The sequence below is a fragment of the Martes martes genome (genome assembly GCF_963455335.1).
Source record: "Martes martes genome assembly, chromosome: 17".
NCBI classification, from domain to species: Eukaryota; Metazoa; Chordata; class Mammalia; order Carnivora; family Mustelidae; genus Martes; species Martes martes.
The window spans coordinates 45,930,110-45,954,449 of record NC_137905.1 but is presented as its reverse complement, the minus strand read 5'-3'; the positions used below and the strand labels follow the sequence as shown (position 1 = coordinate 45,954,449).

General features: G+C 54.8%; 1 protein-coding gene across 1 annotated transcript in view; it reads left to right on the top strand.

Annotated features, from left to right (window-relative positions):
* Window positions 1–24,340, top strand: part of AKT2 (AKT serine/threonine kinase 2) — a 49,830-nt gene that overhangs the window by 17,067 nt on the left and 8,423 nt on the right. Inside the window, exons 2-8 of the mRNA XM_080828953.1 lie at window positions 1,719–1,848; window positions 9,780–9,908; window positions 11,123–11,234; window positions 20,264–20,417; window positions 20,859–20,990; window positions 22,793–22,858; window positions 23,911–23,979. Of these exons, the coding sequence (XP_080685079.1) occupies window positions 1,803–1,848; window positions 9,780–9,908; window positions 11,123–11,234; window positions 20,264–20,417; window positions 20,859–20,990; window positions 22,793–22,858; window positions 23,911–23,979 (708 nt within the window). The 5' untranslated portion in view covers window positions 1,719–1,802. The remainder of the gene's footprint in view (window positions 1–1,718; window positions 1,849–9,779; window positions 9,909–11,122; window positions 11,235–20,263; window positions 20,418–20,858; window positions 20,991–22,792; window positions 22,859–23,910; window positions 23,980–24,340) is intronic.

Genomic DNA, 24,340 nt, shown 5'->3' with positions numbered 1-24,340 from the left:
TGCTGGCCTGAGCAGGGGCAGGAGGCAGCTGGAGTGAAGGTCAGCAGAGGCCAGGTCCTGAAAGGCCTTGAATCCCAAGCGAGGGAGCTCGGCTCTTTCCCGAGGCCAGCGGGAAGCCACGGAAGGGTTTTGAGTGGGGGAAGAACAAGGTCAGATTTGAGGGGTCTGGCTGGTGAATGGGGACAGATCGAAGGGAGGATAAGGGAGCGGGAAGTTTAGGGAGGGGGTGAGGGAGGCCCTGGAGGGAGAGGACAGCACTGGACCTGGATGGGAGCCAGTGAGCCAGGCCACTGGGAGGGCGGGAGGTGGGGCAGGAGGCGGGGCGAGAGGCGGGGCAGGTGCCGGGACTGGTCACATTGGAGGTGGAAGTGCAGGCTGCTGGGATCTTCAGGCTCTGCGTCCTGGGTGTTCTGTCCGCGGAGCGTGAGCCCCTCGGGGCCGGTCCTGCCTACTGTGCACGGGGGCCCCTCTGCTGCTCCTGGCCCTGCCTTGGCGGCTCGGAGTCCAGAACGTGATTTCTCACCCCCGCTGTTTACTTCCCTGTCACTGTCCGTCTTGTCTTTCCTTTCGCTTCCTCCCACTTACCTCCTTTCCCTGCCCAGGCCTGGGCAGCCTGCCACTGTCACATGCCAGGCAGGAGTGCGTCCGGCCGCCCGCTCCCCTGGGGCATGAGCGAAAGCTGATGCCCACGGTGTCCCTAGAGCCAGCTGCCACTTCTCTGGGGGCCGCTGTAGCTCCTGACCTGCTGTCCGCAAATAACCCCAGCCCGGGAAAGGCAAAAGGCGCCTTGGGCTCCATGGCCCCTTTCCAGGCCTGTGGCTCCAGGTAGGGGCCCAGCGGGCGGCTGCCTCCCGCCCTTCTCCCTTCCACCCTGGGAACCTGAGACGAAGCAGCGGCCTCGGCGTCTGTCAGTCTGTCGGCTGCTGGTCCCTGAGGACGGAAGTGGAGGTCCTGGGGAAGGACCAGGGCCTTGGTTGAGCCCCCGGGACTGGCTCCTAAGCCCCAGACAAGTGCATACACAGTAGGTTGCTGTCTTGTTCGAGATCCTGACCGTCGGAGACTTGTCTTTCCTCAGTCATCTGGTGGGGCAAAGAGGGGACTGAGGCTGAGGGAGTGACGTAGGGTGGCTTGACCCAGGGGGTGGGGGATACTTGGTTTGCTAAGGGTGCTAGGCTGAAAGGAGGGGAGGGGGCAGAGAAAGAGTGTGCAGTGTGTGCATGTGTGCGTGTGCGAGTGTGTGTGTGTGTTTGTGTCTGGGTCGGGGGTGGTAGGCAGATGCTGGTGGCTTTGAGCACTCCCTCAGGTGCCCAGGGCTGTCTGATTCATCCCAGGTTACCTCAGTGTGGGGGCCCGGGAGTGACACGGGGTGGAGCTACTGCTCCCTCCCTCCTGCCCAGTGCGCAGTGAAGGCAGGGGGGTGGCAGGACTGCCTCGGCTCAGGGAGGCTGGAGGAGGCCAGGGAGCTCTGTTCCCTCCAGAGTAAGGCTCTGAGGGCAGGGTCATGCTCCCCCTGCCCCCAATCCCCAGTTGGAGTCCCTGAGGACGAGGCCACATCTTTCCCCTCGGTCTGGGCCAAGTGGGCAGGGCTCCCTACCCTCCTTGACTCCACTCTGTGCGGCCCGGCCGAGCAGCCAGAGAGGCCAGAGCCTAGCCGGCCTGAGGGCAGGGGCCGCGGCTGAGTCCCCCTGGCGTTCACAAGCTCCTCTCTTGTCTTGCAGACTGTGTTCTGTCCACCGCGCCTCCTGCATGTCCTGCTGCCCTGAGCTGTCCCAAGCTAGGTGACAGCGTGTCACGCTGCCACCATGAACGAGGTGTCTGTCATCAAAGAAGGCTGGCTCCACAAGCGTGGTAAGGGGCTGCTTTTGTCCACTGGATTGCATCTCTCCCCTCTTGCCTGGGTTTTCCTCCTGGCAGCTGGTGCCCAGGGAGGCAGAGGGACAGGGTCCTTATGGCCCAAGGAGCCAGGCTGCTGAGACCGACCTGCCTGCCCAGGCCAATTGCTCCTCACAAGCCCGTTTCATGGAATCCTTCAGCAGCAGCCTGGGGAGCTGCAGAGCTGCCTGGGGCTCAGTCCCCAGGCCTTGCTGGGCACCCTGTATAAGCCCCTGGGGCCAAGTCTCAAATCTGCCTCTGCATCCGTGGTCTGAGTCATAGCCCCATTTTATAGATGAAGAAACTGAGGCTCAGGGAGGGGAGGTCTCTTGACCTAAGTAACACAGTGAGGCAGTACTCAACATTCATTCCTTGTGCACGTACTGAGTATGTGTGGTCTGCCAGGCCGTCCTGGGCTCCCATGCTCCTGGAACATGTGCCCTCATGGAGTTTACATTCTAGTGGGGGCTGAGGACACCAAACAGAGAAGCAGGCATACGATGTCAGGTGGTAAGGAGTGCTCTTATGAGCGAAAGGGACTCTGAGGGCGAGCCTTTCTGAGGAGGGGGCAGTGGTGGAGGCCCGGGGTGGGAGGGGGGAGGGTGGAGGGAGGCGAAGGAGTGAGCCACACACGTAGCTGGGCGAGGCTGTCCTAGGGAACAGGACAGTAGGGACGAAGGCAAGAGTGTACCTGGGTGAGTGGGCCGGGCTGGCTGGAGTGGGGAGAGCAAGGCCTAGCCGCATGTGGCATCCAACCATGTTGGGCCCTGGAGGCCATGGGAAGGACCTTGGCTTTAATTAACCCTGCAGGCGATCTGAGCCCAGGACACCGGGAGCTGGGCCTGGCTTCGTCTGCTTGTACGGCTGGGCAGCTGAAGCCCGGAGAAATGAAGTCATCGACAGTGAGGAGCCCAATGGCCTACAGTGTTAGAGCCCAGGCCTCCTGTCCGCAGAAGTGTGGAGCTCCTGGCTTGAGGGGGCAGCCGTCCAGGCGCTGTGGAGTGAAGGAGGCAGACTGTCCGGCTTTCGTGGACCTTCTCCTAGGGAGGGAGGGGGCCAAACCCGGTGGTCGCTGCTTTCTGTGCACCCCCATTTAGTCAGCAGACTTGTACTGAGCGGCTGCTGTGCTCCAGGCACTGGCGACTCGGTAGTGGACCAGACAGGCAAAAGTTGCCCTTCTCACGTTGACGGCTTACATTCAGTAGGGAGGGTGGGTGGCACCCGAGGGGACCAGTGCTTGCAGTGGTGGTAAGGGGCGTGGAGAACAGTGGAGCAACAGGAAAAGCGATGTGGGAGGAAGCAGGGGGAGCTGTCGTAAACATGGTGGTCAGGGATAGCCTCGCTGAGAAGGGGTATTTGATAATGACCTGTGGAAGTGCAGGGAGTGAGCCCCACGGCTACCTGGGGTAGGAGAGGGCAGCCGTGAGGCCAGAGGGGGAGTGGGCCGGACGTGTTTGAAGAGGTAAGGAGGCCAATGGGGCCAGTCCCGTGAGAACCAGAAGTGCCCTCTCCTCCTGCCCTGTCCCAGTCTACAGACAGACAGCGGTGAGGAGGGATGGAAGTGATCCCCAGGGCCAGGCCTCCACCATCAGACTGGGCAGGGGAGACCTGTTTCCCACTGACCTTTCCAGGCATGGGTGGTATTTGAGGCACCTTGATCATACTTGCCCAGGGTGGCCATGAGTTTGGGGCTGTCGATGGAACTTTCTGAACCTTGGCAGATGTCAGAGTTCTAATCCTGGCTCTGCCACTTCCTCTTGGTGACTCTGACCAAGCTCTGTTACCTCTCTGAGCCTTGGTTTCACATCTGTAAAATGGGTTAACAGCCCAGGCCTCTGATCTACTCAGTTCTCCGAGGGCAGGGATTGTTATCTGGCTATTTACTGTGGTAACCCCAGGGCCTAGGAGAGTTCTTGGCATGCAACAGGTGCTCAGTAACTGCTGACGGAATGATTGGGATCCTGTGCCGGTGGTATGAGGGTTTTAGGGTGTTGCCAGGGTCTCAGCTCCTGAGTGTCCCCAGGCTGGCGGCTCACGGGGCTGGGCTTGCGAGGAGCTCTGGAATGGCCAGAGAGCTATTGCCAGGCTGGGAACTTGTGTCTGGTTTAGGGCTGCCGACGGTATTAAATGTGGATCTCAGCCCCTCTTATGCCTTCAGCACCTCCACTCACGCTGCCAGGGCCCAGATGAGCTACTCGGATGGCCTGGCTGGGATGCACCCACCTTGGGTTTGCCCACGCAGATGCAGGGTGCTCTGGGGCCTCCCACGGTCTGCCATTCCTTTTTTTTTTTTTTTTTTTTTAAGTAAGCTCTAGGCCCAACTTGGGGCTTGAACTCCTGACCCCAAGATCCAGAGTCGAATGTTCTAAAGACAGCCAGGCAGGTACCACACCCCCCTCCCCGCCAGAGTCCACCATTCTGAGCAGAGGTGGGCAAGGGCAGGTGGGCAGCCGTGCCATCTCACCCCACTTCTGGTGGCTAAAAAATAATGGAGCCCCAGTTTGCCGTGTCCCTGTTCGGTGCCAGGCACGGGGCTCTGCTCTAGGCAAGCCCAGTTTTACTGTGTTTCCATAGCTGCCCTGGGAGGCGGTGCCGTCTTATAGGCAAGGAAGCGGAGGCTCAGCAGGAAGACGGATATACCCCAAGATTCAGCAAAGACTTACCCTCTGCCTCCTGAACCGGTACTCTCAAGGCCTGGTCCGCAAGCTACCTGTCCCTGAGCCGGGTCTGCTCAAGGAACCGGCAAAGTGAGAGCATGACTCATGGAGTCCCTCATGCCCTGTGCTGGTCCTCTTTCTGACACGGCCTCAGCACACTCTCTGCCGGCCCCCACCAGGCCAGCTCCTGCCTGCCAGTTTTGAGGCAGGCAGTGGAGTGGTCAAGAGGGGAGACTGGGTGGAGCAAACCTGAATTCCAATCCCAGCTCTCCCAGTGAATCCCTGTGAGCCTCAGGCAAGTAATGGAGCCTCTGGGCCTCAGTTTTCTTATCTGTAAAATGGGATTATTGTGAGGATGTTTTTCTTTTCCTCCTCTGTTTGTTTGTTTCTCTCTTTCTTTCTCCCTTTCTCTCTTTCTCTCTCCTTACTACGAATATATAAAACATCACAGGTGAGTGCCTGCATCATAAGCTCACTCTAAAACCAATGTCCAGATCAAGATGTAGAACAAGACAGGGGCACCTGGGTGGCTCAGTGGGTTAAGCCTCTGCCTTCGGCTCGGGTCATGATCCCAGTGTCCTGGGATTGAGCCCCGCATCAATCTCCCCTCCCCTCAGTGAGGAGTCTGCTTCTCCCTCTCCCCTCTGCCACCCCCCCCCAAGCTCATGCTCACTCTGTTGCAAATAAATAAATAAAATCTTTTAAAAAAATTAAATGGAGGTAGAATTTGCATAACACAAAATTTACCATTTTAAAGTATACAATTCAGGGGCACCTGGGTGGTTCAGTGGGTTAAATGCTCTGCCTTCAGCTCGTCATGATCTCAGGGTCCTGGGATCGAGCTCCATATCAGGCTCTCTGCTTGGCAGGGAGCCTGCTTCCCCCCACCCCCTCTCTCTGCCTGCCTCTCTGCCTACTTGTGATCTCTCTGTCAAATAAATAAATAATATTAAAAAAATAATAAAGTATACAATTCAGTAGCCTTTAGTACATTCACAGTATGGCGTAACCATCACCTCTGTCTCGTTCCAAAACATTTTCATCTCCCTGAAAGAAAACCCCGTACTTATTAAGCAGTCACCCTGATTCCCTGCTCCTCCCAGCTCTTGGCAGCCTCTGATTTATTGTGATTAGTTTTCTGTGTCTAAGGATTTAGTTATTATGGGCATTTCCTAAAAATTAATCATGCAGTTGGTGACCTCTGTGTCTGACTCCCTTTCATTTACCTTAATGTCTTCGAGGTTCATCCATATCATACCTTGGATCAGCACTTCTTTCCTTCTTATGGCCAAACAACATTCCACTGTATGAAAATACCATGTGGTGGTTCTCCGTACATCAGCTGATGAACATTGGGGTTATTTCTACCTTTTGGCTGCTATGAACATTTGTGTACAAGCATTTGAGTTACTTGTTTTCAGTTCTTTTGGGTACAGACTTAGGAGTGTAATCACTGGATCGTATGTTCTGTATTTATAATCTGTATTTGTACAGGTTATATGAATTGGGTCATATATTCTATAATTACAATCTAATGTAGTCTGTGTGATTAATTATATGTGTTTATGCATATATGCATCAGGGTTGCATATTCTGTATTTACAATCTGCAGTGTATTCTGTACTTAAAATTTTCGAGGAAGCACCAGACTTTTCTGTAGGGCTGTAGCACTTCACGTTCCCACCAGCAGGGCACAAGGCTTTCACTTTCTCACACATCCTCACCAGCACTTGTTCTGTTTCTGTTCTGTTCTTTCTCTTATTATTTTTGTTATTTTTAAATTTTTTAGAAGGGAGAGAGACAGAGAGGAAGAGAAAAAAAATCTTAAAATAGGTTCCGCAGGGCTCCATCACACAACCTGAGATCATGACTTGAGCTGAGATGGAGAGTCAGATATGCAGCGCCTAGGTGGCTCAGGTCATGATCCTAGGGTCCTGGGATCAAGCCCCGAACTGGGCTCCCTGCTCAGCCAGGGAGCCTGCTTCTTTCTCTGTCTGCTGCTGCCCCTGCTTGTGTGGTCTCTCTCTGTCAAATAAATAAATAAAATCTTTAAAAAAAAAAAAAAAAGACACTTAACTGATTGAGCCACCCAGGTGCCTGTTTTCTTTTTAAAATTACAGCCCTCCTAGTTGTTATGAGGTGGTAGCTCATCATGGTTTTGGCTTGCATTTCGCTAATGACTAATGATGTTGAGCATCTTTTCATGTGCTTGATGGCCATTTTTATATCTTTAGAGAAATGCCTATTCAAGCCCTTTCCCATTTTTTAATTGGGCTATTTATCTTTTTGTTGTTGAGTTGTAGGAACTCTATATATTCTGGATACTAGACCCTTATCAGAGCTATGATTTGCAGATATTTTTGCCCATTCTGCTTGTCTATGTATTTTCTTGATAATGTCCTTTGCATGTCAGTTTTATTTTTAATGATCAACTTTATTTTCTTCTTTTGGTGCTTGTAATGTTGGTGTCATATCTAAGAATCCATTGCCAAATCCAGGGTCATAAAAACTTACCCCATGTATTCTTCTAAGAGTTTACCATTTTAGCTCTTATATTTAAGTAGATCCATGTTGAGCTTATTTTTGTATATGGTATATGGTGTGAGGCTGGAGGCCAGCTGTGTTCTTTTGCAGGTGGATGTCCTCTTGTCCCATCATTTGTTGAAGAGACTGTTGTTTCCCCACAGAATGGTCTTAGCACTCTTGTTGAAAATTGATCATATGTGTGGGTTTATTTTTTGACTCCCAGTTCTGTTCCATTGGTCTGTCTGTCCTTAGACCACACTAATTTGATTACCGTGGCTTTGTAGTAAGTTTTTGAAATTGGGAAGTGTGAAGATTGACGTTTTTATTTCTGCAAAAAGAATTGTTGGAATTTTGACAGGTGCCTTGCCATGTTGAATCTGTAGATCGCTTTGGGGAGGGTTGCCGTCTTAACATATGAAGCCTTCTGATCCATGAACTTAGGGTATCTTTGCATTTGTTTAGGGCTTTTATTTCTTTTAGCGGTGTTTTGTAGTTTTTAGTGTGTATATCTTTTGCCTCCTTGTGCTATTGTAAATGGAGTTTTTTTTTAATTCCCTTTTTGGATTGTTCATTGCTAACGTATAGAAACAACAGCTGGTTTTTATGTGTTGATCTTGACGCCATTTATTAGCTCTTGTCATTACTTTGTGGATTCCTTGTGATTTCTGCAAATAAACATAGTTTAACTTACTCCTTTTCAAGTTCAATGCCTTTTCTTTCTTTCTTTTTGTCTCTGGCTAGAACTTCCAGTGTAGTGTTTAACAGCAGTGGTGAAAGCAGTAGACATCTTGTTTTTTCCCCCCGATGTTAAAGAGAAAGTTTATAGTCTTTCATCATTGAATGATGTTAGCTGTGGATTTTTCATAGATACCCTTTATTATGTGGAAGAAATTGTCTTCTATTCCTAGTTTGCTAAGTATTTTTATCATGAAAGGATGTCGGGTTTTGTCAAATATTTTTTGTCACAGTCAGAATGATCATGTAGGTTTTTTCCCCCTGTTCTATTAATGTGTATTACATTAGTTGATTTTCATAATTGAACCACCTTTGCATTCCTGAGATAAAACCCACTTGGTCATGTCGCATAATCCTTCCTTTGTGCTGTTGGATTTGGGATTTTGCTGGTTTTTGAACTTTGTATACATTGAGTCGTTTAGTATTGACATTGAAAAGAATTGAGTAGGGGCGCCTGGGTGGCTCAGTGGGTTAAAGCCTCTGCCTTCGGCTCGGGTCATGATCCCAGGGTCCTGGGATCGAGCCCCGCATCGGGCTCTCTGCGCGGCAGGGAGCCTGCTTCCCTTCCTCTCTCTCTGCCTGCCTCTCTGCCTACTTGTGATCTCTGCCTGTCAAATAAATAAATAAAATCTTAAAAAAAACAAATTGACTAAGTTAAGTCCTAAAAGATACTCAGGGCAGCACCTGACACAGAATACCACTAGAGTGTTACCTAATCATTGTCATCGTTAATGGATTCCTCGACGAAGACTCAGAGAAGTGAAGCGACTTACTGGAGGCCACACAGCACACCCTGCTCAAGCCCACCCTGCCTCCCGTGTGCCATGTGGGCGGGGACCTGGCACAATCTTGTTTTGCTTGCTTGCACAGCGGACCGATGATAACAAGTGTTTACTGAGTGCCTGTGGTGTGTTGGGCTGCAAGCTGGATGTCTTATGGTTGCCATCTTATGTTTTCTAACAGCTTGAGCTAGAATTTGCACACCATACAGTTCAGGAATCTGAAAAATACTGCAGTGGCCCTCGGTGCCATCAGAGCTGTGGAGGCCTCAACCCAGTCAGTTTAAAGCATTTTCACTCCCCCTTGGCCCTTCCCCTCTGACCTCCCCCCAGACTTCCCCCTCCCAGGCCTAGGCAGCCACTGATCTGCTTTTCACCTATAGATTTGCCTCCTCAGGACATTTTATACAAATGGAACATCATTTGTGGTCCCAAGCTTTTTTCATTTAGCATAGATTATGGTCTGTCCGGGTTGTATGTAGCGTGTAGTGATAGCTTCTTCGTAGGACCGAGTACTGTTCTCTCGTCTGGATACGCCACATTGTCTCTCTGTTCATTAGCTGACGGACTTTCAGTTTCCACTTCTTACACTTATGAGTAATATTGCTGTGGACATTTACGCACAAGTTTTTCTGCAGGTATGTTTCACCGTCTTAATTTAGTTCTCCACAGCCTTCTGGGGACTGGGTCCTCACCGTGCACGCGTGTGTACACGGGGTGCTTGGATTTTCATGGTTCGAACAAATGGAAGCAATCAAGGGGCACTCAGAGGGCGCAGCAGCAGTTAGACCCTGCCTGGCACGGTGTTGTGACATTTGATCCGCCTGCACGGCTGTCCTGGTGCATGCCAGCCCGTGGGATTTGGCCTTACAGGGCCACAGGGCATGTGTGCTTGGAAGCCTGGGCCTCCCCTGGGAGTGGGCCACGCGCTGGCAGGGATGGCCGGGCTGGCTTGCTGCTGGCCACACGCGGAGGCAGCCGGTGCCCCAGGGCAGTGCAGCAGGCGCCTTCCTGCCAGGCCTGACCTCTGGGTCACTGGGGCCGAGCCCAGCGCCTGGCCTGGCCCAGCCTGCGTCAGCAGGGGCTGCCTGGAGGGGCACTCTCCTCCCTGCCCTGTCATCAGCCCTCCTCCTACCTGGGTCCCTTGTGGGTTGCTGTGACACAGGGCTTCCCGCCCTGACCACTCTCCCTGCCCCCTGCCCTGGCTCAGGTGAATACATCAAGACCTGGAGGCCCCGGTACTTCCTGTTGAAGAGTGATGGCTCCTTCATCGGCTACAAGGAGCGGCCTGATGCCCCTGACCAGACCCTGCCCCCTCTGAACAACTTCTCTGTCGCAGGTGCGTCTCGGGGCACGCCAGGCCAGAGGTCAGGTGCCCGGGGAACCAACCGCTGGCAGGCCCAGGGGGCCCACGGGGCTTGGCCTTTCTTTGGTGTGGGCCTGTCCACGGCCTGCTTGCCCTCGGCTCCGTTTCCCACCCTTCCCACCTGCCCCGACTGTGTATCAGCTGGGCCTGGGGTGGGAAGGCTGAACTGGTGGCCAGTGGGGAGCAGGAAGAAGGGCGAAGCCAGGCATTCCCCCAGCCCCTCACCCCAGGCAGCACCGCCTCTGATTCTGAATCTGCCAGCCGGGTCCCGTGGTGCTGGTTGGTGTCAGGCGCTTGCCATCCTTCCTGTGCTCTGGTAACAGCCCACTTCTCTGTCCCTCTGACCTCGAGATGGATAGTGTGGCCTCCCTGCTCAGCTGATCGCAGGGCCAACTTCACATCCTCCGTCCCCTCCGTGGTACCCCAAGTGGTGTCTTCCCGCTGGACCCTGGCCAGTAAAAGCTTGTCAGGCCCACATCCCTTGCCTGGTCCTCATAGAACCACAGTCCTGCCCCCCACCCCCTGCCACCTGGATTGTCTCCACGTCCTCATTGTCCCACCTCCTGAGAATATCTCAGAGGCACCCCCTTCTCCCCTGCTTCTCCTCAGCCCAGACCACCAGCCTCTCCCACCCAGCTCCCTGTGCCAGCTTCTCCCACAGCAGCACCCAAGGCTACTCCCACCCATGCTCTCCGAATCCAACTCCAGTCTCCTCTCTGTCTGGTCACTTTCCTCGTGTTCTGTGACTCTGATGTGGCTGTGCCCCATGCCAGCTTCTCACTTGAACTGTCAGCCTGTCCCGAGCACCTTCCCATGCACTTTTCCCTGGATAGCCTCTTGTCCCGTTTACCTACCATGCCCCAAACTGGCTTTCAGCTCTCTTTGAGGGCTCAGTGCAGGGATGCTCCTTCCTCTGGGATACCCCTTGAGCTCTGAGCCAGGCTGGCTGCCTCCTGGGCGTCCCCCGTCACAGCTCTGCTCGCTGAGCTGTCATCGTCTGGTGGTCTGTCCCCTTTCCTGGCGCACACTGGACTTTGAGCCCCAGAGAGGCAGGGCCAGGGCCGACTCCATCACTGACGTATCTCTATACCATCTGGCACACAGGAGGTGGCTCGGGGAATGTGGACTGCAGGCCAGCAGGGCTATCCCCTCACCCTCCTGGCTCTGTCCCCTCTCTCTGTCCTCAGAATGCCAGCTGATGAAGACTGAGAGACCACGGCCCAACACCTTTGTCATACGCTGCCTGCAGTGGACCACGGTCATCGAGAGGACCTTCCACGTAGACTCTCCAGATGAGCGGTGAGCTTGGGCTTATGTGTGGCCGCCCTTTGAGAGTGACCTGGCCTAGTGTGAGGAGAGCCACAGAGTGGCAGAGTCCCTTAGGCTCCTGCCTAGGAGTTTCCTTCCTGTCTCAGCCCTTCTGAGAGCTGGAAAGCAGGGGTTCTTTTTTTTTTTTTAGTTTATCTGATAGAGTGAGAGCACAAGCAGGGGGAGGGGCAGAAAGAGAGGGGAAAGCAGGCTCCCCGCCGAGCAGAGAGCCCAGTGCAGGGCTCGATCCCAGAACCCTGGGATCACGACCTGAGCCGAAGGCAGATACCCAACTGACTGAGGCACCCAGATGTCCCGAAAGCAGGGGCTCTTAGTCTGCAGACCTTCTTCTGTGTTCTCAGACTGGAGTGGGCATTGGAATGATGGGTGGAGCCCAAAAGTACGGAGCTTTGGGCCCACATCGGGGCCTCTCACTGCCTGCCGACCCACGGAGGGCCAGGGAGCCGCCTTTTAAATGAGCATCACCATTGATTTTGAAGCAGACGGTCCAGAGATTCAGTGTTAAAAGGTTTCATCATCAGAAGAGATGATACGGATTTACCTCGTTCAAAAGTCCGTGTCGGGAGGTGTCTGTCACTTCTGCCCCATACAGCCCGTCCCCGCGCAAACCGCTCTTCTTTTGTGTCCTTGGAGAGCTTCACGGGTGGGCGGGCTCATTCAGATAGACTTTTGCACCCTGCTCCCCTGGTTGGTTCTTTTTACACAAAAGGTGGCATCATATACAGACTTCTGAACGCTGTTTTTCCCTTCGTGTGTCTTGGGGCATCTTTCTGCGTCAGTCCCCAGAGAGCTGCCGCTGCTGCTGCCGCCGCCGCCACCACACTGGCTGGGTTTGGTTTTAGGTGGCCACACACATATCCCCAGGTTTCCTGAGCGGTTCTTGATGAATGTGATCGGGGTTGTTTCGAGGCTTTGGCTCGTTACAGGTGGCGCCACAGTGAAGTACCCTGTGCTTATGTCATTTAACAGATGTGCAGGTGAGCCTGGAAGAGGAGTTCTTAGGTGTGGGGTTTCTGGGTCCCAGGGAGTAGGCATTTGAGATTTCTAAGCGTGATGTCTAAGAGTGTCCTCGCAGGCTTGTGTTTTCTAACGTTTGGATTTTTTCCCGTCTGATCAGTGGAAGTGGCACCTTAAGGTGGTTTTTACTGGCCCTTTTATCTATATGCGTGAGTTCGAGCATCCTCTCCTACCTTCAAGGGCCACATGAGTTTCCCTTTCTGAACTGTCTGTTCATAACCTTGGCTTATTTTTCTGTTGGGTAATCAGTCTTCGTCTCATTTCTGAAAGCTCTTTATGTGTTAGGAAGCTTAGACGTGTGTAATGAGTAGCTCATATCTTTTCTCCCACTTTGTCCCTTTGGACCTCACTTTGAGAAACACTCCTTTGGCTTGTCTGGGGGGCGAGGATTCAGCTGACCCTGTGGCGAACCCAGGAAAACGGTGCCGTCCCCGAGAATCTTCGACCATGACAGAAATATTCAGTACCTGTGGTGTCCAGGGGCGGGGGGTAGGGGGTGCTGGGAGTCAGAGGTGCCTGCTGAGCTTGTGAAATGTGAAATGGGTCTCGTGTAACTGAGAATTTTTATTTTTATTTCATCAGTTTAAACTTAAGTAGCCGCATATGGCTGGTGGCTTCCCTCTCGGACACCGTGTATCGAGAGGATACACAAAACAATATCGTAAGATGTGTTTCCATAGCCTGTAGTGTCATTGTCATTGCATGGCTTCCCAGAGTTCGAGATGTGCCTACCCTGCCGCAGGCAGCAGGGCTCCCTACCATCTCAGGCCAGCCGAGGTGCGAGTCCGCTGAAAGCTGGGGACAGAAACCGTGGACTGCCAGTAAAAGCAAATGGAGACCAGTAGGTACCAGTAGGGCCTGGGTGTTGGAAGGTGTTGGGTAGGAAGGGGACGGTGACGCCAGGAAAAGGGACCAGCGTATGCGAAGGCCTGGAGGTAAGGCAGATGGGTTGTCATCTCCAGGACCACAGAGGGTTCTTTGTCACCAAAGCATCAAGGGCCAGGGGCCTTGGGAGAGGGCCAGAGGAGGCCCTGCTGCCGGCGGGCTCAGCTGGGTCGTGGACTCCAGATGGAGATCCCTCCAGGGCTTGGCAGGCTGGGAGTCATTTGGGGTTTGTTACAAGGTCACTGAGGGATTGAGGGGGATGGTAAACAGGAAACCCTTGATTCAGCCATACCTGGTGCACAGTTTGCAAGCCTGGAAAAGGAGCAGTGGGGAGCTGGCAAAGCATTTGAGTAGGCAGGAGCCCCACTCCGCCTTCCATTTGGGTGAGATTCTGTGCTCTTCAGCATGGGGAGGAATCCCTTTACCGGGACTGTGGGGGCTGGACAGCCCCTGCCTTGCTCCTTTCCTTGGCACGTGCTGCTGCTGGAAAGAAATGTGCTGGGACTGCTCTGAGGCCAGATCCCAGATTCCTGGCCTTAACCCTGGGGCAGGTGTGAGCTAGCAAGAGAAAGGATGCTCACTCGTGGCTGTCCTCCCTGGCCTGCCCTAGTAGGCCCGAGCCTGGGGGGAGGCAGGCGCGGGGATGTTGTCTAGAGGCCGCGGCAGCCTGTTCCCTGGGCTCCTGGGAGCCTTTCCCGGGAGCCTCCCCCGGTGTCCCCCCCCCCCCTTGTTTGAGATGTACAGGAAAGTGGAGAGAAGAGTCGAAGAGACGAACGTGCAGGTGCCCTAGACTCAGCAGCCCCGCTTCTGCTGTGGTGGCCTCATCTGGCTTTGTTTTGTAATGAATTGTGCACTTCTGATCACACTTCTGACAGTGCTCCTTCACACATCAGCAGGCGTCTGCTAAGAATGAGGACTTTCTCCTACAGAGTCGTGATGCCGTTACCACTGCTGAGGGGACCCTTCGCAGGACTTGCCGATCTCTCCATGTCCGTGTCTACTAGAATTTCCCTGGTTGCCCTCAAAATGTTTTTCAAGCCAGGATTCCTTCAGGGTATTTGTTGTGTCTTTGGCCTGTTAAACCTCGTTCAGCCCTGTCTCTCACCCCCACATGACATTGATTCCCGCCCTCCACCCCCCACCCACCCCCGCCCCCTACAAGCCGGGCTAGTTGTCTTGTAGAATGTCTCACACTTGGGATGTGTTATCTTACTGCCTTTGGCACCGTTTACTTTGTTCCTCTGTGCCTGTATTTCCTGTAAACCGGAAATTAGGGCCTGAGCAGGGTTGGCACACAAGGACCCGGCCTCCTGCTTTTGCAAAGAAAGTTTTATTGAAACACGCCATGCCCGTTCATTTACATATTGTCCATGGCTGCTTTGTCCTATGATGGCAGAGTTGAATAGTTGTAACAGAGATCTTGTGGCCTACCGAGCCTAAAATGTTTGTTCTTTGGCCCTTTCCAAGAGAAGTTTGGAGATGTTTGGTCTGAGTAGGTGTACTTAATAGTGCCTCGGATTATTATGACCTTTTAATGTAAATCTTACATGTCATTTCTATGCTGAGAACTCTGAGTGGCTTTACTTCCACTGGGAGTAAACTCTAGTGTTTATGCGTATTCTTTTTATTTTTTTTTTAAGATTTTACTTACTTGAGGGAGCAGGGGAGAGAGCATGCACGTGGGGGGAGGTGCAGAAGGACAGGGACAGACTCCACGCTGAGCATGGACCCCTGTGTAGGGCTCCATCCCACGACCGTGAGCTGAGATCATGACCTGAGCTGAAATCAAGAGTCGGATGCTCAACCGACTGAGCCACCCAGGTGCGCCCCCCCACTTTTTTTTTTTAAGTAGGCTCCACACCCAGTATGGAGCCCAGTGCGAGGCTCAAACTCAGGACCCTGAGATCACAACCTGAGCTAAGATCAAGAGTTGGCCGCTTAACAGACTGAGCCACCCAGTTCATACCATGTTCTGCCCAGTGCTCCGTGATCTGATCTGGTCTCTGCAGAGTCATTTTCTATGGCTAGTTTCCTCACTGTAGCTGCGCTGGTCTCTTTGCTATTCCTTAAACATGCCAGACACTGCCTTGGGCTGCAGGAGCGGCCCCGCGCTGTGTCACTCACGCAGTGGAGCTCGGGCCCTTGGCTGCGGTGTGAGCACACACCTCTGTGTGCCTCAGTTTCCAATCAGAAATGTCCGCCCTCTGTCTAGTGTTGTTGACCGTGGAAGGGGCTGGTGTCTGTGGAGCCCTTAGTTTTCTCCCGGGGAAGTGGCTGGCCCAGGCTGCCTGCACGGACTCGTGCTTGCTGGTGCCTTGTCTCTCCTCCGTTCCCTTGGCCACCTGGCACCCTTTGCCTGGAGGACGGCCATAGTCTCCTGATGCTTCCTCTCCCTGCCCCTGACCTGGACCCCACCGCAGCTGCAGATGGAACACAGAAATCAGATCCTGTCACCCTTTGCATAGGCCCTTTACAGCTTCCCGGGCCATTCGGATGAACATGTCCATCCCTAACCCAGTGCCACACAGAGCCCGGCATGTTCTGGGCCCGTCCTCCCTCCTCCCCTCGTCTCCTCTGTTCATCTCTGTCTGTCACCCCAGCCACGCAGGCGCCTGCGGGCCTTCTGCAGACACTCCAGGCTTCCCGGCTGCACCCTCAGCGCCAGAACACAGGCCTGGCACCCCAAGGGTGCTCGGGAAGTGTTTGCCGGCTGGCTGGGTGACTTCCCTTAGCCCTTTTTGAGGTACTTGCTCCGTGCCAGGCATTGCCCGAAGCACTCTGTGTCTCCTGCTCATTTCGCACGACCCTCGTCCCGGCTCTCCGTGTCAGCCAACTGAGGCACAGGAAAGTCAGATGGCCTGGCATCACCACCAGGAAGGGGCAGACCTCGGATTCACGCCAGGCCATTGGCTCCAGAGTGTGCTTTTCAGCCCCTGTGTTGTGTTCTGGTGCATGGAAGGCAGATCGAGGCCTGAGAAGCGAGGTCCCTCAGGGCCCCAGGACCGGTCTGCAGTGCACTTGAGCTCTGGGCCCAGCTCCCTGCTCCCAGGCTGGTCTACACTTGGCCTAGTGCTGCCCCGGGGGAGCGTGGCTCCTCCCGATGGGCCTCCAGTGGCTCCAGAGCCCACAGGAGGGATAAGATGGTCCCTGAAAGTATCCCGTCAACGGGGGAAGTGCTTTGAATGCAGTGGGGGCTGGTGGGCTTGGGGCCCGCAGCTCTCGCTGGCTGGCTCTGTCATGGGCGCCTGCTTGCATCCCTGGGCCCTGGTCTCCTCGTCTGTAGAGCAAGCTGAGTGGCAGTGCCTGCTTGGGAGGGCTGTGGGCAGACTCCCAAGTTGAGGCGCGTAGAGCACCCGCGCAACTTCTGGCCGCAGCGCGCTCTGCAAGCCGGTGGTGTTCCTCTTGCTGTCTGGTGGGGGAGGCCCTCTCGAAATGGTGGCCGGGGCCAGAACTCCCAGTGAGTGGCTTTCCGCCACCCCATGCCTGGGCTCCACGGCACTGTGTGCCTTCTCCCCGAGCCTTCCAGCGGGAGGGCCCTGCTTCAGCCCCCGGGCCTCATCTGGGAAGGGAGCTGTTACTCTCATCAGGGAACAGCAGCTTGGTGCCAGAAGGAGCGCAAGGGCCCACTGTGAGTCTCAGCTTTGGCACCATCTGTGTGTGTGACCCCCACAAGTGATTCTACCTCTGTGTGTCTCAGTTTCCTATCAGATACCCTCCCCCCCCCCCCAGTGTCGTTGAGTGTGGAAGGGGCTGGTGTCTGTGGAGCCCTTAGTTTTCGCATCTTGTCTTTGGGGAAGGAGGGTGGCCCCCCTGGGGGCTCTCCTTTGAGGGCGGGAAGGCACAGCAGCCCCAGCTCTGGGTGGGAGCTCCCCTCTGCCCCAGACACCGTGTTGCAAACCCTTAAGGAGTAGCCTGGACAGAGGCCCTTGCTTTTTCTCTGGAATTCTGTGCTGCAACCTTGTAGTCTTGGTCCAGTTGGAACAGGAGAGGGGGTGCTTGTCTGGCAGTGGGAGAGCCCCTGTCACCCCTGAACAATCTCCTACATGTTTGTGGGTTCCTTGGCTCCTGGGGAACCTGGGCAGCGTGAGCCAAGGTGGAGGGCTTAGGTCCAGTCCTTTTCCAGTATCTTGAATACCTTTCTCGAGTCAAACCCTTCCTGAGTACCGTGCTCCCTACACAGCAGCTCACCTGTGCCTCCATGTCCCTGGTCTGCCGGGGAGGGGAGAGCTTGCCCTCGGGCAGAGCTGTTGTTTGAGCCCCAGCCCGCATGACTCCTCAGTGCCAGCTTTGTGGCCCAGAGAGGCCCAGAGCTGCTGCCGGTGCTCCCGTGGTGTGGACAAGCCGTCATTTATTCATCCAGGCTTCTGTGGACGACTGTGTTCCTCTCCCTTATAAACAGAGCTGACGGCACGCTCTGCGTCCTAAGCTTTAACTTGCTTTTTCATGTGACAGTCCCTCTGGGTGCGGATACGTCAGATACATACGTATTCTGTTCTTTTTGATGTCTCTTAGGAGATTGGTGAGTTTTTTTCCTTTTCTTTTCTCGTTCGTTCGTTCGTTCTTTTTTAAGTGGACTCCGTGTCCAACATGGAGCCCAGTGCGGGGCTTGAACTCACAACCCTGAGATCAAGACCTGGGCTGAAGAGTCAGATGCCTAACTAACTGGGCCACCCTGGAGCCCAAGTGATTTGTTCTGTCTTCAGTCCATGGTCTTACACCTGAAGTCAGCGTTTAAAAATCTCTAGGAGGACAGTGGTAAAGCCTGTCATGGGATGTGCTCACCCGGCCCGTTACAGGAATGTGGGGGTGGGGATTTATGCAGCACTGTGTCCCAAGGAGGTCATGGGTGAAGACAAGTGGAGGAATGGCAGCCTGAGGCTTTGGCTCAGAGAGGGAAGATGCCCGTCCTGCCCTGCCTGTGTGTACGCCGGGCCTCGGTGTCAGCTGTGTGAGTGTGTACTGGGCCTGTGTGTGCACCAGGTCTGGGGCCACTTGAACTTTGGCCTCCTTGCTTGCTCGTTCCCCAGGTACCTACTGAGTGTCCACTCGGGTGTCGCGTTGTACCACAGACAGACGAAATCCCTGCCCTCGTGGGCCTGACTTACATCGGTTATGGGGCCCCCGGACTCAGCCCGGGGAGAGCCGGTGTGCCAGCACCTGACGTTGGTACTGGCAGCATTTGTACATCTGTCTTAGGAAGCAGCATCTCCTGTGAGCAGGCCACTTTGAGACCTGGAGCTTCCAGATGTGAGCTGAGGCCTCTGGCGGCAGTCACCGCCCGGCTCAGCGAGCCGTGGAACGGAGCGAGAGCAGCCCTGCCCTTGGCTCTGGAAGGTCACGGGCCCTCTGTGATTCCAGCCACCAGGCTCGGGACATCCACTGTGCTTCTCTTGAATGGTGGGGTTTTTGTTTTGCGTTTTCCCCCACCAGTCTGTGCCTCAGTTTCCCCATTAACACAGAAGGAGGGACGAGTGTGCTCTGGGAGTGTTTGTGATGGGGGGACAGTGGAATTAGATTCCCCCTTGCCCCTGGCTCCCAGTTCCCCTCCCTCGAGGCAGCCAGGGCTCCGTGTCAAGCGTGCCCTTCCAGAGGGGTCCACGCTGGGGTGAGCACATGCGCCTGCGCGTGCATTGCTCTTGTTCTAACTCCAGCAGCATGACACGCTGCCCTGTTCCGCACATTCTTTTTTCCCTTAAGGTGTCTCAGGCCGTCCAGGTCTGCGTCTAGATCCTCTGAGCTGTCGAGTGTTCCTTACATAGAAGCTTCACACGCATTCCCCGTACCTCCCGGCGCCTGGGGAGATCCAGGATGCCATCACCTGGAGGCATACCATTGTTTTCTCTAATACCGAGCAAACTCGATACCCAGTTCAGTCAAGATAGGCCACCGACTGTGAGGTGCCCCCGGATTCCAGCAGTGTCAGAATGCGGGGCGAGGTGTGCATGGGACTGCCGCGCCGCACGGAGTGGCCGTAGTGCCCCTCCGGGTGTGAGGAGCTGGAGGCTGAGTGCAGCTCCCCCAGGGTAGCCCCGGCTCCTCAGGCCTCTTGCTCCCTGCGTGACCTTGGCCGGGGGCCTCTGTGCCTCGGGAGTGCCAGCAGTTTCACCTCCTGCTTGGGGCTGGGCTGATTCTGGATGAAGCGAGGCTGACCGGCCAGTCTCACTGAGGTTTATCTAAACTGCTGTGATTTGGAAAGTTGCCCGCTTGGGCTCTTTGAATTTTCTTGTTCTTAGTGTGCATTTTATTTTTCTCACCGTTCACGGGGCTGTTTCATAGACCTAAGCTGAGTCCATAGCAGGTCGAGCCGCCTAAAACTGTGTGGTGAGTCAAACCTGGGAGGGGCATGGAAAATGGAGTATCGTTCAGTCTCCTACTTTCTTTTTTTGTGGCCTCTGGTTGCTTTTACTTCTTCCTCCTAGATCGCTTTTCCCTTTCTAGAGACAAAACAGTTTGCAAGTATCAAAAGAAAGCTATTTCCGAGCAAGTTCTGAATCGTGAGTGACAGAAATAGTTTATTCTTAAACAAGCTCCTTTTGGCTGGGACCTGCTTCCCTGTCTGCCACCTTCTGCTTCACGTCTCTGCCCCACTAGGAACCTCTGTCCCTGAGTCCTCCTGGCAGACAGCTCCCTCCGGGGAATCTTGCTGTATAAGATCTTCGGCTTTCTTTGGCTGATGAATTCTTCCTTTTACTCTTGGTTTGCTTTTACAAATCATTGCGCTTGTCATTTGTTCTGGAGGAATCCCGAGGAGTGCTGTGGCTCAGGGTGGTGGTTTATTTTCAAGGGGCTGTGAAGAAAGGTGGTCTCCCCTCTTTGGTCACTGAATCGCTGCTCACTTCAGGTGGCCCTCAGGCCAGGCCTCTCCTGGCACATAGATACAGTCTCTGTCTTCGTTCCGCTCTTGCCCTCTCTTACCCACTGTAGCCAAGGATCTGCAAAATGTCAGTCCTGTCCGGTTGGCTCCCCCCCAGCTCATACAGATCTTGCCAGAATGCTCAAAGGTGTTGGGTCATTTGCTCCCATTGGAGGGGGTGGGGCTCAGTCCTTCCTGCCCAGGCTCCCTGGGACTCATGGCTCTTGTGACCTGTCCCTCGCAGGGAAGAGTGGATGCAAGCTATTCAGATGGTCGCCAACAGCCTCAAGCAGCGGGGCCCAGGTGAGGACTCCATGGACTATAAGTGTGGCTCCCCCAGCGACCCTTCTGCGGCCGAGGAGATGGAAGTGGCAGTTAGCAAGGCTCGGGCCAAGGTGGTAAGTGCTGGAGGGGCAGGCAGCCTGTCTGGGAGCACCCTTCTCCCCACCGACACTGGCCCTGCCGCCCTTGGTTTCCGACAGAGCCCACCGGGGCACGGCCGGGACCCTCTGGGACTGCCCTGTGGGATGGCTCATGCACGGGTGTGGGTTCCCCAGGGCTGCTCTTTGACCCTGGAGGGAGGCGCAGCCGCATCCTCAGTGACCGGGAAGACCTGTCTGCCCCCATGGCGGACCCTCCCGGGGGCCCCCTGCCTGGGAGAGCCCCAGTCTGAAGGCCACTTCAGAGCAAAGAGTTGCTACCCAGAGCCTCCCTTCCTGCTTATGCCCAAGCCTTTTGGCAACAGTGTCCTTTGATTTTTCTTTTCTCTTTGTTAAAATGTCCTCCCGTGGGCCATGTGCCAAGCACTGACTGCCCCACTCTCTCCCTCTCCTGGGCAGACCATGAATGACTTCGACTATCTCAAACTTCTGGGCAAGGGCACCTTTGGCAAAGTGATTCTGGTGCGAGAGAAGGCCAGCGGCCGGTACTATGCCATGAAGATCCTGCGGAAGGAAGTTATCATCGCCAAGGTGGGTGCCCCGGGGGCTGCTGCTGGCTGGCCACCTGTGCCCTCAGGGAGCCTGAGGCCTACGTCACCCTGCCCTCCGGGCGCCCCGGGGACTAGGGTGGAGTGTCTGACTAGGCCTCACCCAGTGGGCGCTGTCAGGGCCTGAAGGCAGGTCTCTTGGCCACGGAATGGGCCGTCGGGGAGGCCCTGCGGGAGGGGGCGGGGGCGCGGCTCAGGGCCTCTCGATAGGACGCTGGACCAGAATGGAATTCTGTTCCTCTTTCTCTCCCTTTAAAGTTTTTAAAAGGGAAAATTCTTGACATACACCAAGTGTTTAAGAGAAAAGTAAACACAGTGGACTCCCATGTAGCTGACATCCACCTTCAGTGGTTGTCAGTGTCTGGCCCGTCTTGTTTCATTAGTCTGCCCTCCCCTTTGTTTGCTCTGGAGTATCTGAAGGCACGTTCTAGATGACGTATAATTTCACCCATAGATACTTTTTTTTTCAAGATTTTATTTATTTTTGAGAGAGAGCGAGCAAGAGAGCGAGTGAGCATACAAGCCGGGGCGGAGGGAGAGGGAGAAGCAGGCTCCCCACTGAGCAGGAAGCCTGATGCGGGGCTCGATCCCAGGACCTGAGCCGAAGGCAGCTGCTTCACCAACTGAGCTCCCCAGGTGCCCCAAACTCATATATACTTAGATTCAGATCTTTAACAGCTGACGAGTTTGAAGCCTTTAATGGAGTTGTGGTTTCCTCCAGCGAAGCTGCCCGTCCCCCCGAGTCAGGCTTCCTCAGCCTCAGCACTGTCGGCCTTCGGGGCCAGATCATTCTCTACAGCGGGGCTGTCCAGTGCACGCAGGAGGAGTAGCTGCAACCTGGCCTTCGCCCCTAGAGCCACTAGCACCAAGTTGTGACCGTCAAGAATGTCGTCAGACATCATCATCGCGTGTCCCCTGGGGATGGACTCAGCCCCGGGAAGAGCCGATGTTCCCATGCTGCAGGCGGTATAGGATTTTTAGCAGATACCACACTTGAGCCCGTGTTCAAGTGGCCTGCAGGGCCTGTGAAGCCTGTGCCGGGCCCACCCCCATGTGTCTGATTCGGTGGGTCTGGGAGAGGCCTGAGAATTTGCATTTCTCCAAGTTCCTGGGCCACATGACACGGCCAGCGTGGGGACAGGACACACCGGGAACCGCTGCTCCCCAGGGTAGAGCCCAGATCAGCTCTTCTTCCTTTGTTCAGCAGCAGCACTTGCAGGGGTGATTCCCACTGTCTGCAGGGTCTCCTTCAGGGTCTTACAAGGACTGCTTCCCCCTCCTTAGAGATGCTAAACTTGCCCGGTGGGTTCCGCAGGTGACAGCTCGAGCCCTCTGTCATAAAGTCCCCATCGACTTCTCCCCTCGTAGCTTTGAAAGTGAGCCACTGATGGGCCTTGTCTGGGGCATTTCTTCTTCTTCTTTTTTTAAAAAGGTGTTATTTATTTGAGAGAGAAAGCGGGAGTGGGGGGAGGGGCAGAGGAAGAGACTCTTCAAGCAGACTTGCCTCTGAGTACAAAGCCCCACAGGGGCTCAGTCTCAGTCTCACAGCCCGTGAGGTCATGATCTGAGCCGAAACCAAGAGTCAGACGCTTAACCCACTGAGCCACCCAGGTGCCCGTGGGGCCGTAATTTCGTTCCGGTTTGCAGATGGTACTCTGCCTTTCTCTGTGGAGCAGCTAGGAATGGAAGTGCATTTCCCCGAAGCACTGCACCCCTATCCCTGAGCTGGGGGCGGGGGCAGGTCTGGTGTTGCCCGCCAGCCCCTCACCCAGCCTCTGTCTGCAGGATGAAGTTGCCCACACGGTCACCGAGAGCCGGGTCCTCCAGAACACCAGGCACCCGTTCCTCACCGTGAGTGCTGCTTCCCTCTCAGGCAGGGCCTGCCCTCCCTGTGTGCCATGAGAGGCCTGCTTCCAACGGGGCTCAGGAAAAGAGCCCAACCCTGCCACCTTGAAGCACGGATTTCGTGTCAGCCAGGTGGCCAGGGCCAGATGGTGTTGGGCTCCCCAAATGGCCTGAACCAAACCCCAGGTTTGGCAGCTTCTTCACAGATGGTGGCTTCATAGCAGTGTTTCGGCTGACTGATGATACCACATTACAAGATGGTTCCAGGAGAGCTGCTCTTCATGAGTTAGAGGCATTTAGCCCAGCTGGTCAGAGTGGGAACATTGTTTTGTTTTTTTGTTTCTTTGTTTAAATATAGTCCTAGAAGGAGATGTATTCTTGTGCTGCTGTCAGCTTAGTCTGAGGAGACACCTCTGTGGGCTGCAGTCTCCATCAAGGCCAGCAGCCATCAGTTAAATGGACCAGGTGGAAGATGGCTTATGGGATGGGTCATTTCCTTAGCTTAGCTGCTGTCCAGGTGTCGTATTAAGCCATGGCACTTGTTCAAATGAAATTCTATGAGGTACTTTGATGTAGCAGACAGAGATTGGAAGACTTGTCACGAGCAGAGGGGTCACTCAGGGGTTCTTTGAGGAACTTTCTGTAGGGCTCCTTAGAGCATAGTGAGAACTGCTGTTTATTGGGCAGATCACTTGTGCATCCTTATCTTTGGGGTTGGCTTTCAAGCCACTGCCGACTCCCAGCCAGCAAATGTGTGTGTGCGCATGTGCATGCAACACACCTGACTGTGGAGAGAGGTGAAACAGCTCTGGGTTGCTCAGAACTGAATGTCTCCCTGGCTGCGCCTCTCTGAAGTTTTGTTGAAGGCTGAAGACAGCATCCTTCAGCCCAGTAACCCTTTCCCTGCTCTCAGGGTCACAAGCTCACTCATGTACCCCAAAAGGCGAAGCTGAAGTTTGAGTCCCGGCTACAAGGGTGGGGGGTGTGTGTGCCTGTGGAATCAGCAGAAAGCCTACCTTCTACCCATCTCCCACCCCGGCTGCCTTCCTGCCCCACAGGCCCTGAAGTACGCCTTCCAGACCCATGACCGCCTGTGTTTCGTGATGGAGTACGCCAATGGTGGCGAGGTGAGCAGCAGGCCGCCAGTTAGCCTCCCATGTCGCCTTCCCAAGCGTCAGGGCAGTGGAGGGGAGCCCCGAGTGAGACAGTGGGGGTGGCAGGGACCTTGCTGGATGTCACCGCCCAACCCTTGAGGCAGGCATCATCACCTCCATTTCACAGATGAGGAAACTTGGGCCCAGAGAGGTTAAGTGGCTTGCCCAATTTCACCCAGCTAGTGAGTCGGGGGTAGGGTGCACACACAGGTGCTGAGAGGTATGGAGGGCTTCGGGGTGGGCAGCCAGCATGCTCTGGAGTGCGTCCTGTAAGGGGGCAAGGAAAATGTATGGGGAGGGGGTCAGGCAGGCCGGTCCGGGCTCTCCTGCCGGG